Source organism: Balaenoptera borealis, assembly GCF_965194805.1.
Source record: "Balaenoptera borealis genome assembly, chromosome: 15".
Classification (NCBI taxonomy): domain Eukaryota; kingdom Metazoa; phylum Chordata; class Mammalia; order Artiodactyla; family Balaenopteridae; genus Balaenoptera; species Balaenoptera borealis.
Window position 1 is genome coordinate 32,255,180 of NC_138871.1, and position 12,851 is coordinate 32,268,030.

At 43.5% G+C, this 12,851-nt stretch overlaps 1 protein-coding gene across 5 annotated transcripts in view; it reads right to left on the reverse strand.

Moving 5' to 3' along the window:
- The window catches only part of ANXA4 (annexin A4), an 81,978-nt gene that overhangs the window by 36,458 nt on the left and 32,669 nt on the right, over positions 1-12,851 (reverse strand). For all 5 annotated transcript variants that reach the window (XM_082356410.1, XM_082356409.1, XM_082356406.1 and 2 more), the window contains 2 exons: positions 10,208-10,262; positions 3,532-3,619 (listed from right to left, as the gene is read on the reverse strand). In XM_082356410.1, the coding sequence (XP_082212536.1) occupies positions 3,532-3,619; positions 10,208-10,210 (91 nt within the window). In that variant the 5' untranslated portion in view covers positions 10,211-10,262. The remainder of the gene's footprint in view (positions 1-3,531; positions 3,620-10,207; positions 10,263-12,851) is intronic.

The following is a 12,851-nucleotide window of genomic DNA, read 5'->3' on the forward strand; positions in this document are numbered from 1 at the left end:
ATTTTTAAAAAAAATTTTTTTAAAGATTGTTATTTTTGCTCTTTTTAAAAAATTTATTTATTTATTTGGCTGTGTCGGGTCTTAGCTGCGGCATGCGGGATCTTTCATTGTGATGCGAGGGCTCTTCATTGTGGTGCAGGGGCTTCTTTCTAGTTGTGGTGTGCGGGCTCTAAAGCGCACGGGCTCAATAGTTGCGGCACATGGGCTTATTTGCCCAGCGGCATGTGGGATCTTAGTTCCCTGACCAGGGATCGAACCCGCATCCCCTGCATTGGAAGGCGGATTCTTAACCACTGGACCACCAGGGAAGTCCCTGAATTACAAATTTAAAATGTCATAAATTTTGTTTGCCTGTTTCTTGCAGCAGCTTTTACAGGAGACTTTCACAGCTGGATGTTCATGCACGCTGGGTGAGTTTTCCATTTTCCCATATACTGTATGGGAAGATGTGATGAGTTACAGGAGAGTCTATTGAAATATTTCAGGAAGAAATAAAAAAAAATATAGATTCACCAGAGTTATCCTTTGCAAAATTAGAGATCTAGAAAAATATGAGGTGTACAGAGGAAGCTATAGAGGTTGTTTTTGGGTTTTTTTGTATTTTTTATTTATGGCTGCATTGGGTCTTTGTTGCTGTGTGCGGGCTTTCTCTAGTTGTGGCGAGCAGGGGCTACTCTTTGTTGCGGTGCACGGGCTTCTCACTGCAGTGGCTTCTCTTGTTATGGAGCATGGGCTCTAGGCACACGGGCTTCAGCAGTTATGGCACGTGGGCTCGGTAGTTGTGGCTCGCCGGCTTAGTTACTCTGCGGCATGTGGGATCTTCCCAGATCAGGGCTCGAACCCGTGTCCCCCACATTGGCAGGCGGACTCCCAGCCACTGCACCATCAGGGAAGCCCGCTATAGAGTTTTAAGTTTACATAACTTAGGGACCTACTCTCTGTTCTCTTGGGGAAAAAAAAAAAAAGAAAGAGGGTAATAGATACAACCATCCTTTTTCCAGGAGAACTCTCAGCTGTGGGGAGAAGGTTCATTGCCTTTTGCTTTTTTATACAGTTTCTGTGAAAGGCACCACCACTCTTCTGCTCTGTCAGGCTTGAACCCTCAAAATAGCTTTGATTATTTTACCCGCTCTCTTCCTTCACATTCAGATTTCCTGACAAGTCATGCAAAATCTAGCTCTAAAACCCTTTTTGTATCTGTCCCCTCTTTTTAATTCCTATGACAACCACTCAAGTTCAGGGTTTCTTCTTAGACAACTTAAAGTCTGCTAAGTAGTAGTCTCACTTCCTAATTGGTCTTTCCAATGTCTTGCTAGATTCATTTTCCTAAAATGACAAACTCTCACAGTGTCCCTCCCCTACTCAGGATACACTGAGTACACTACTCAGCCATCCCTACTCAGGACGGCTCCCCACCATTTGCTGGATTTACTATCCGCACTGCTGTCTGGCATTTGGGACTCTCCACCATACCCCATTCACTATTGTAAATATCCACATACAAAGTTACAGGCAGCCAAATCCAGAGACTTAGCTCCTGAATTCCCGTACTTGACCCAACTACACTGCACTCCTTTCTCCTGACCTCCTTCATTACCAGTCTATGGGTTTATGTCTCCCTAACCCCCTCCATCTAGCATCCTGATTCTGGCATTTGTTGTTTCCTGGACAATGCATCTGGGTCATCCTCCCATGTCAGTAGCCTCCTCAGGACCCACCCCATGGTACCTGCCTTCCCAGAAGTCGCCTAAAAAGTCAACTCCTGCTTTGTAAGTACATCCTGCTGCAAGCCATGTATTTACATGGCCTGCAGCTAAGTGCCTCAGCTAAAATGCAAAACAGGGCGATGCTCACACTCATCCCATGCCTTTGCTCATGCTGTTCCATTCACCTGAAAGCCATTCTCTCTTATCTATTTACTTACTTACTGAATAAATTTAACTCATCTCCCAAGGCCCATCTCAATTTCTACATCCTCCGAGAAGTTTTGCCTGATGCTCCCAAATGACATGTGATCTCTCTGACTCCTAATGGGATCTTACCCGTGCCCCTCCCGTCGCTATCATATTATGAACCGATCGTGTTTCTGCGCATGCCTCGGCTGCCGAGCACCCATGGACGATTGCACCGCAGGACTAGGTTTACAGTCTTCGTCTCCTCTAACCTTCACTGGCCCACACAGCGAGCACTGAAAATGGTTTGTTGTATCAAATGCCTCCTGACTCTGAGAATTCCGAATGCCATGTGGTCTACGTTCTGAATTATGGTGTTCTTGCTATCCACCAAAGAATTAGGATACACCTGAAAAAAAGGGTGGGCCGAGTACCTTTTCCATTTTATTTACGAAAAGGGAAAACGATAGATTCAGGGTAATGTCCTGTTCAGAGGCGGGCAGCAGCACAGCACAGTGGCTTAAGCTCCAGCTCTGGAGTCGGACTGCCTGGAATTGCCTAGAATCCTGACACGTACGATCCCAGACACCTCAGGCAAGTTAGCTCATCTCCCTAGACCTCAACTTTCTCATTAGTGAAACAAGCTGCTGTCAGAATTAAAACATAATCTATGTAACACATTGTGCCTGACACACAGTAGAGCTTAATAAATGCTCACTATTATTGTTATCGTTCCTGTTAGTAGCATTGGGGCCAAGATGAATTCTTTTTGGATAGAAAAACTGGGAAATAACGCCTCATGGTCAAACGTTTTTATTCAAATCTTGAGGAGATTCTAAATAGCAGCTATGAAACAGAGAGCACTTCTCTGGCCAAATGTCCACTCAGGCAAGTTTGGAGGCAGGGTCCAGGTCAGCATAGCCTGCAGTGCCCGGGCATGGCTGTGCCCACCCAGTGGGAGGCCTTTGCCCACGGGAGCTACCAGAGGGTGGTGCACTGGAAGACAAGCCCTTCTGGTCACATACGCACAGCCTTCTCACCTAAAATCCCACACGCTACACGGGGGTACTGGCGTAGCTGTGCCTATTACAGCAGCAACAGGTGGGGGGCTGACTCAAGGGAAAGAACGTGGACTTAGAGCTGGCAGGCTCTGCTGAGTGTGACTCATGGCTCAGTTCCACTTACTCTGTGCCTTCCTACGTTACTTCTCTGAGTCTCAGTTTCACATCTGTAAAATGGGGCGAAAATAACAAGAGCACCAGCTGCTTTCACTACATCACAGGATTATCGCATGTATTCGTTCAGATAATATTTGTCAAAGTGCTTTGTAAACCTTCTGGCATGACATGCATACATGGGTTAACTGGAAAACAAATACATTTCTCAAATTTGATATATAGATTCATAATGCCGGAATCTAAAACAGACTTAAATTATCAGGGAAGTCCAGAATGAGTTCATCCCATTTAAAATTCTTAGTAAAAACCCTCCCGTCTAGTTTGCCTTGAAAAGTCAACTTGTTCCCATTGTGTTTTCTTAGCGTGAGACGTACTCACAGTTGCCTGTGGACACAACACCCTCTGGGTGACTCTGTCATGCACAGCACATGAGGGGTGTTTACCTCCAGTGGGACACTTACCGAGCCCTTTCATGGCCTTCCTCAGGGTCTGGGCATCTTCGGTGGCACTGAAGCCTGAAGCAGCTTTGATGGTGCCTCCCTTGGCTGCCTGAGTGCACAGAGAAAGATGGTGACTGAGAGGCACTTCTTACCAGCATGGCGCCATCTCACACAGCAAGTTTGCTGAGCACCCACCATGGGCCAGACACTCTTCCAGGTGCTGGGACATGGCAGTGACTGTGAGAGATGAGGCTCTAGCTCCCCTGGAGCTGATGTTCAAGTTCAGCAGGAGGCAGACCAGTAAACGAGCCAACAAACAAATATTCCACCAGGCGGCCGGTGGTGAGAAGGGCTACAGGGCAGACAGAGAGGTCCTGGAGGGGCTGCTCTGAGGAGTGACATTCAGGCTGAGGTCTGAGTGACAGGAAGCAGCTGACTGTGCAAAGATCAGGGGAAAGTGTTACAGGCAGAGGAAACAGCTGAGGCAAAGGCGCTGAGGCTGGAGCTGCCTTCTGGGGGAGGAGTGGGACAGAGGCCAGTGTGGCTTGAGTTGGTGGGCAAGCTGGGGAGTGGTAAGATAAGTTACACCATTACCTACACAGTAATCTTGTCTCCCCTGAAAGGGGAAAATCTAACCTGAATTCAGTCAAGCCTCTAAGGCCAAATACCAATTTATGGTAAATAGGAGAAAGAGGAAAATGTTAACCCACCCCACAGGGCTGTAATCAGCACAATCCAGACTGTGAGAAACACTACTTGATGAACGATCTAGTTTCTTCAACAAATAAACTGCAAGGAGAATTAGAAAAGAGAGAGCTGGAGGGACTTCCCTGGTGGCGCAGTGGTTAAGAATCCGCCTGCCAATGCAGGGGACACGGGTTCGAGCCCTGGTCCAGGAAGATCCTACATGCTGTGGAGCAACTAAGCTCGTGCGCCACAACTACTGAGCCTGTGCTCTAGAGCCCACAGGCCACAACTACTGAGCCCACGTGCCACAACTACTGAAGCCCGCGCGCCTAGAGCCCATGCTCCGCAACAAGAGAAGCCACCGCAATGAGAAGCCCGTGCACCGCAACGAAGAGTAGCCCCCGCTCGCCGCAACTAGAGAAAGCCCGCGCGCAGCAATGAAGACCCAATGCAGCCAAAAATAAATAAATAAAATAAAATAAGTTTTTTTTTTTTTAAAAAAAGAGAGAGATGGAGGGGAAATATAGCTTTAAAGAGATTAAAAATGCACATCAATAATCATAATGGGTGAACTTACTGGGATCCTGAATCAAACAAACAGTAAAAAAAAAAAAAATGACATTTATGAGACAGTTGGACATTGAACACTGACTTGATATTTGATGCCATTAAGCAACTAGTGTTAGCGGTTTTAGGTATGATAATGGTATTGTGGTTATATTTTATTTTTTTAAGAGTTTGAATCTTATACACATTGAAAGAGTTTATAGATGAGAGGACAAGATGTCTGGAATTTGCTTCAAAATAACGGGTTGGGGGAAGTAAGTGGAGGTAAAGAAGAAACAAGGCTGACCATGAGTTAATAATTACTGAGTTATTATTATGTAATATAATAATTACTGACCATGAGTTAATAATAATTATAGGTACAAAGGGGTTCTTTTTAATATTTGGTCTACTTTTGTATGTGTTTACCTTTTTCCATAATAAAAACTTTAAAAATGAAAAAGAAAGAAAATCAGAGAGGTTGCAAGGGCAGAACAAGAGCCTTCACAAGCCAGTGAGGAGTTTCTGTTTTATTCTAAATGCAGTAGGAGCCACTGGCAGGTTTTCAGCAAAGGGATGGAGGAGATAATCTGATTTACATGATAAAAAGATCACTCGGGCTGCTGTAGGCAGATACAGAGACGAGTTGAGAATCTGGGCCAAGATCCAGGGATATGATGGTAGACGAGGGTGAAACAGTAAAAATGGAAAGAGACAGACAGACTCAGCACATGTTTTGGAGCAAAGGCGGCAGAACTTGCCGATGGACTGATGTGGGAGGTGAGGAAAGAAAAGAAGCAAGTGTAACTCTAAATCTTTTTCCCTGAGCAGCCAAGCAGAGAGTGGTATCGTTTACCCAGATGGGGAAAGCTGGAGGACTACCAGATTTGGGATGGCAGTGGGGAGTGGGATTTAGAAGTTCTATTTTCAAAATGTTAAGTTTGGGATGTCCATTAAACATCCAAGTGGAGTTGTCAAAAGGATGGTTGGTTATACAACATAAATCTAGAGGGCAAGTCTAGAGTAATAAATTCAGGACACATCAGCGTTTGGATGGTATTGGACGAAATGACCTAGGGAGAAAGTGAAGAACAGGGGTCCTAGGACAAGGCTGGGCCTCTCCAGCAGAGAAGGACCGGAATGGGTAACCAAGAAGGACTGGTCCTTGATGTATAAAGAAAACCAGGAGCGTGTGTTGTCCAGAGGCTGAGGAAGGAGGAAGATGTCAGTGCCTGCTAAGGTAGGTGTGAGTAGAGGACACAGAAGGGATGGTCAGATGGGGCAACACGGAAGGTCCTGGTGATCCTGACAAAGGCTTCTGCAGTGGAATGGAGGTGACAGAAGCCTGACCAAGTGGCAGAGGGAAGGATGGGAAGTCATGAGGAGGAGATCGCAGTCTAGACACTGGAGATGAGGTCTAGCATCACCGGAAACGACCAGCATGCCTTAAAGTGAGACATACTCTGATGTGTACAAGGGACAAAAAGTTAGTGAATCTGACCCTCTGCAAATACAGACTACAAATTAAAAACATCAACAAGCAAAACATGGGTTAGTAACCAGTAGGTACCATTCAGTTGACTTATGACTTAGAGATAATGTACTGATTAAGATCAAGGTGCCCTGAGTATTTCTAATGTATTTACTAATTTATTAATGTTATTTATGTACATGAGGCAGCAAAGAGAAACATATAATTCAATACGAAAGATAAATAAATAGATGAAGAAATTCAGTGACAGGACACAAAGCATAGAAAATTACAGTAAAGAAGGGGGTGGAAAGGAAACAGAAACGGAGACCTTAAGGGCCTGTGTAATTATTCGACATGAGCCACAGATTTCTCTGTCTAGAAGCCAAACAAGAGGGAACTGTAATCAATAATGAGACTCACAGTGTCCATGAGAGGCAAAGAGATCAATTGCACCGAATTGCATCCCCAAAGAAAGATATGTTGAAGTCCTAACCCCCAGTACCTCAGAATGTGCCCTTATTTGGAAATACTGTCATTACAATGAATGAATTAATTGTAATTAATTAAAGCAAGATGAGGTCCTACTGGAGTAGGGTGAGCCGCTAATTCAACATGGCTGGTGTCCTTCTTAGAAAACAGCACGTAAAAACAAAGACAATCAGGGAGAACACCCCATGATAATGTGTTGTTGACTCCAATGTCTGCCAAAAAATGCCTAAGATTGCCAGCAAACAACCAGAAGCTAGAAAGAGACAAGGAAGAATTCCCCTACGGATTTCAGAGGGACCATGGCCCTGCCAACATCTTGATTTTGGATTTCTAGCCTCCAGAAATACAAGATAACATATTTCTGTTATTTTGAACCACCCAGTTTGTGGTGCTTTGTTACGGCAGCCTCAGGAAGTTAATGCAGGCATTTTACTTGTTTTCTTCTACTATATATCTGTAGTAATAAGCAAGCTGGTGATTCGCTGTCAGAATTTCAAATGGCCTAGCTCAGCCCTTGACCCCACCAAGACAGCTTTCTGAATCAAACGTTTCACAAGGTTCTTCTGGAACTCCAGTATTGAAAAAATTTTGGATGGTACTTAAACACTGCATTTGACTTTTAAAGCAAATTGCATTGCTGAGGGACACTAGTATGGGATTAAAATTAATATCTAACAAGATGAATCGATAGAGAAATGTGCAAAGATAATTCAGCTTATCTATCAGCATCTTTTTTCCGGAACAAGATAAGCCCGGAAAATTTGTTCCTGTTAGCTCTAAAGTATCCATATTGACTAAATTCCAGGGACTAATGTATCATTATCTATTCCAGGAAGGCAGGGGATTCCACCCCAGGAAGGCTTCTTGTGGCAGCAGGCAAAGGAAACAGGCAGAGGATGTAGGGAAGAATGATGAAAACAAATAGCTAGAAATCAGTGATATATCACAATCAATGAAATGTCATTCAGTTATTAAAATAATAAATAATGATAAAGATAAATGTCAAAAGATGGGAATATGATACGATGAAATATTTAGCAATAAAAAGGAACAGAGGAACAAACTGCTGATACAGCACCAGGGATGGATTTCAAAAAATATAACGCTGACAATAAAAGAGCACACGCTCTATGATTCCATTTATAGGATGTTCTCGAACAGGCAAAACTAATCTATGGTGAAAACAATCAGAACAGTGGTTCCATTTCTGGAGTGGAGTGGAGAGCAGGGTGGGGACTGATCTGGAAGGGGCATGGAGGAACTTCCTGGAGCGATGAAATGTTCTATCTTGATAAGAGGGGTAGGTTACACGGTACATACCTTTGTCAAAACTCATCTACCAAGTAACCTTAAGAGCTGTGCATTTCACTGTAAATTATACCTCTAAAATTTTTGGTAAATATTTGAATACATTGGCTTTTAAAACATATTTTCCTTTTAGATATGTGTCATATGGTCATTGTAGAGATTTGGAAAAAATTTTTTTAAAGAATTAAGAGAAAATCTGGGGGGTAGGGGGAGGGATAAATTAGGAGGCTGGGCTTAACATATACAAACTACTATGTATAAAATAGATAACCAACAAGGACCTAATGTATAGCACAGGGAACTATATTCAATATTATGTAATAACCTATAAGGGAAAAGAATCTGAAAAAGAATATATATATAAGATACATATAACTGAATTGCTATGCTATACACCTGAAATTTACATATTGTAAATCAACTATACTTCAATAAAATTTTTTTAAAGAATTAAGAAGAAAAATACAACACCCATAACTCCACCATCGAGAGTAAATAATTTTAATATGCTATAAGATGTAAAATAAACGTGTTAGCATAGCAAAGACTAGAGTGAATACATTAACTGTTCTTTATGTTCTTATTACTACTATTTCAAAACCACTATCATACGAGTAGGGTCTAAAATAAAGTGATGGAAAATAATTGGGAATTACAGTATTGTGATTATATTGTATGGTTTTCCTTTCCTTTAAAGATGCCCTTTATCTGTCCAATAAATAACAGTCATAATGGAAAAACAGGTTCTAGGAGGAAAGATGAGAGCAACTGAGGTAATTTTCCTCAGTGGAAAGCTCACTAAAGGGTCACTTGGTTAGAGTCTTCACATGTAAAAAGGCTGCGAGCTTGTTCAGAACAGGAAGAGCGTCCCATTAATTATGGGTCCCCAGAGCCAAATACCATGCACAAAGTAGGGGCACTGTAAACATCTCTGAATAAATGTTGTACATGTCCAGGGAGAATCCAGCAAGAACAAATGGATTTTAAGGCTTTTTTTTTTTTTTTTAAAGATTTATTGATTGATTGATTGCTATGTTGGGTCTTCGTTTCTGTGCTAGGGCTTTCTCTAGTTGCAGCAAGCGGGGGCCACTCTTCATCGCGGTGCGCGGGCCTCTCACTATCGTGGCCTCTCTTGTTGCGGAGCACAGGCTCCAGACGCGCAGGCTCAGCAGTTGTGGCTCACGGGCCCAGTTGCTCCACGGCATGTGGGATCTTCCCAGACCAGGGCTCGAACCCGTGTCCCCTGCATTGACAGGCAGATTCTCAACCACTGCGCCACCAGGGAAGTCCAAGAACAAATGGATTTTAAAGGACAGCATAAGAGATTTGGTGCAGACACGAGTAAGCCCTTGACTGTCAGAGATGATGAAGAAAATTCTAGAATGTCTAATGTTAAAAAAAAAAGACGCTAAGAGTATATTACTCTTTGTTCAGGATAGTTTACACATCCATCTTCCTAAAGGAAAGTGTCTAGAGTTGGCGGAATGTCTAGTTCCTCTCCAAGTATGAGATTCTACTTCTATTATTTCTTCCTAGAAGACCAGGGATCAAGCGTCACCTGCCTATTCAGAAACTTTATTTGGGCAGGAGAAGGAGAGCAGGTGGCCAGCCTCAGGTACAGCCATGTTTGCAGCTGAAAGGCTCAGCTTCCACAGCAGCAGTGAGCTTTATGGAACTCTCAAAGGGATCCAATTCCCTGCCTGTCCCTGAGATCAGATAACCAAGCTCTGAGGAGTCCAGTCACAGCCAACAGCAGGAGGCAGATAACAAGTGTTTCTTAGCTGATGAGCCTTCTTGACGAGCCTGAAATGATGGGGTTCCACAAAGTGTGGACAGCGGTCATCTCCTAGTGGAGGAAGCTGCGGGATTTTGAGTTTTTCCTTTTTATTTGCCTACAATTTCTAAAATGGACATGTAGTGCTTCTGCAGAGAGAAAACTATAACTTGTTTCTGTATCTCAGGATGTTAGAAGGATTCAAAGGAGTCCCTCTTTGAATTTTCAGGGTCAGGTTACTCACCACCCCTGAAAGAAGTTAAAATGGCGTTTTCGAAAAAAGAAACTGCCTTTCCATTTCCTCGTCCCTCTCCTCTGATGAGCAAACAACCCTTTGTATAAGGCAACAGCCCCTGAGTACACATCCTGTACCTGTCTGCAGCTGGCACCAGGGAGGGTGAGGCACGTCTCCAACTTACCATGACTTTGACTCTATGTCAGGATCAGAGTTCAGTCAGCCAAGCAGAAGTTTCTCTGTGATAAAAGCAGAAGGGACATTACTGTGATAAGAGAAGTGTCATTAGAATCATTAATCAGGATAACGTACAATTTGCACAAAGTTAAGCCACAGGGAAATAACACCCAATTTCATCAGAAGGCCAGCTATTGATTAGCCAAAGAGACAAGGGCCAGGCTAATCATTAAAGAGAAACTGTTCTAAGGGGCGAGTTAACTACGCCAGCAAAATACTGTGCTACCTGCTCTTCTGTTTGGAGATAACACATTACAGAAATGGTTCCTCTTGCTTAGTTAGGGTGAGGTACATTGCTTGTACTCAAGCCAAACCTAGATTCTGAACTGGGAGCTCTAGTGGATCAGAAGAGATGCCTCTTGGAGAGAAAAGAGAATCCGACTGCATCAGGGAAAAGCACTGCATTCCAGCCTTTACCCTAAATGAGGGTGTGTGTGTGTGTGTGTGTGTGTGTGTGTGTGTGTGTGTGTGTGTGTGTGTGTGTGTGTGCGCACGCGCATTTGTGTATAATGACAGGCCACTGGCCCAACCAACATTAGACTTTTCATTTCCCAATGATCACTTTCACTGCCACCATCTCAGGACGTAAAGGTGCTTCTTCCCTTTAAGCTGCAGCCTTACACGCTCAGCTTGGCCCTTAGTTCTCTTCAACACCCCCTCCTTCAGCAAGAAGACTGGAGCCATCACACATTTTTTCAGTCGTTTAGAAAGCAAGAAATGTCTTTATTGAAGGCAGGACCCTGAGGAACAGGCCAACTGGCTTCCTGTTTCCACATCCAGGTCTTATGGAAAAGGCTCCTTTCCAGAGCACGTAGTTAGATCCTTGATACTCAGAGAATCATCCCAGAACCAGAAGCATGGGCATCACGTGGGAGCTTCTTAAAAGTGCAGAATCCCAGGCCCCCACTCCAGACCTACTGCCAGAATCTGCATTTTAACAAGATTCCCCGAATATCTGTCCACACAGTGGTTTGAAAAGCACTGGCCTAGATAACCCTGCCAGGCAGCCCTTTTCAATCGTTCTCCCAGAATAACTACATCCTTCTTGCCCCACTTTATCACCGAGTCATGTTTGGCCACGTTCATTCTTCATCTTCCACTTTCTGAGGCTTAGCTCATTCTTCCTTGTTTCCCATCACTCGCTACAGACTTATCTCCTATGACCTAGGGGTCAATCCCTTCCTACGGGGAGTGTCCACTGGCTCTGGGGCACAGCCAGAGCAAAGGTGCAGAGGTGGGAATGAGCAGTGGCTTCAGGGACAACAAGGCGACGAGGCTGTTGGAGCAGAGGGCTCCTTACAGGGAAGGCTCAGAGATACGGGTGGAAAAGCAGGTGGGGGACTGATTACCAAGGGCCCCTTATGTGCACCTGAGGAGTCTGACTTATACTGTAGGAATGGGAAAACAGTGAAAAGATTTGGGTTTTGCAGAGAAATGATGTAAGACAAAATATACTTCAGCAAGTTACTATACTAGAGGGTAGACTAGAGTCAGAGACAAGGGGTCAGGAAGGCTCGAGGTATTAGTACAGGAACAAAGATCTGCACTGAAACAGAGGCAAAGATCTGGGTAGGATGTGGCCCCTGGAATAGGATATACACGTGAGATATTTGGAGGGAAGACTTTATTGGATTTAGTGGCTCCTAAACTATATGGATTTATTCATTCAATCACTAAATATTCATAACACACCTCTATATCCCAGACACTGTTCTAGTTGGTAGAGATAATACAGTGAATAAGACAAAGAACCTGCCTTCGTGGAGCTTACAATGTACCAGGAAAGACAGACAACAAACAAACAAATGAATACGTAAGACAATTTCAGATACCAGTAAGATGAAGATATAACAGGATAATGGTATAGAAGAGGGATTGGCAAACTTCAGCTCAGGGGCCAAATTCTATTTTTCTACAGTCTACAAGCTAAGAATGGTTTTTTACATTTTCAACAGTTGATCAAAAATCAAAAGAATAATATTTTATGACACATGAACATTACATAAAATTCAAATTTCAGCGGCGGCTTGAGCAAAGCTTTCTGGAAATACTGAGAGTCATTATTCAATGAGCTAGAAATATTTTACTAAAGGAAAAAACTGTATCACACTTGAACACAGGGTGCTTTTAGCCAGACAATTTATTTTAAAACTTGGACAGCACACAGCATAAGTCCATTTATATAAAGACAGCTGTTGTATATTTATTATTTACTAGTACCAACTGAGTTTCTAAATAGATTTGAGAAATGAATGCAGTAAATGGCACCCTTTGATTCCTTCATTAGATGTCAGGTAATACGTGTAAAGTGAACCCACACACATGCTTACTAGCACAGTATCTGGCACCTCAATAACTCTTGGCAAGAATGGGGGAAGGAATCGAACACCCCCTCCCCCAATACAGAATCGCTGTAGGCCTCTTCTTAACTGCGCAGAATAATCAGCCTCCAGAGGATGAAAGGCCCTTCTACGTGAAACTCCATCCCTACAAGGCCGCCCACACGTCCGCAGGCCTGCAGAGCCAAGGATTCTTTATAGGAATCCTTTTCTGCCTCAGCCTCCTTGATTCATTTGCTCTTTCTCTCTGAA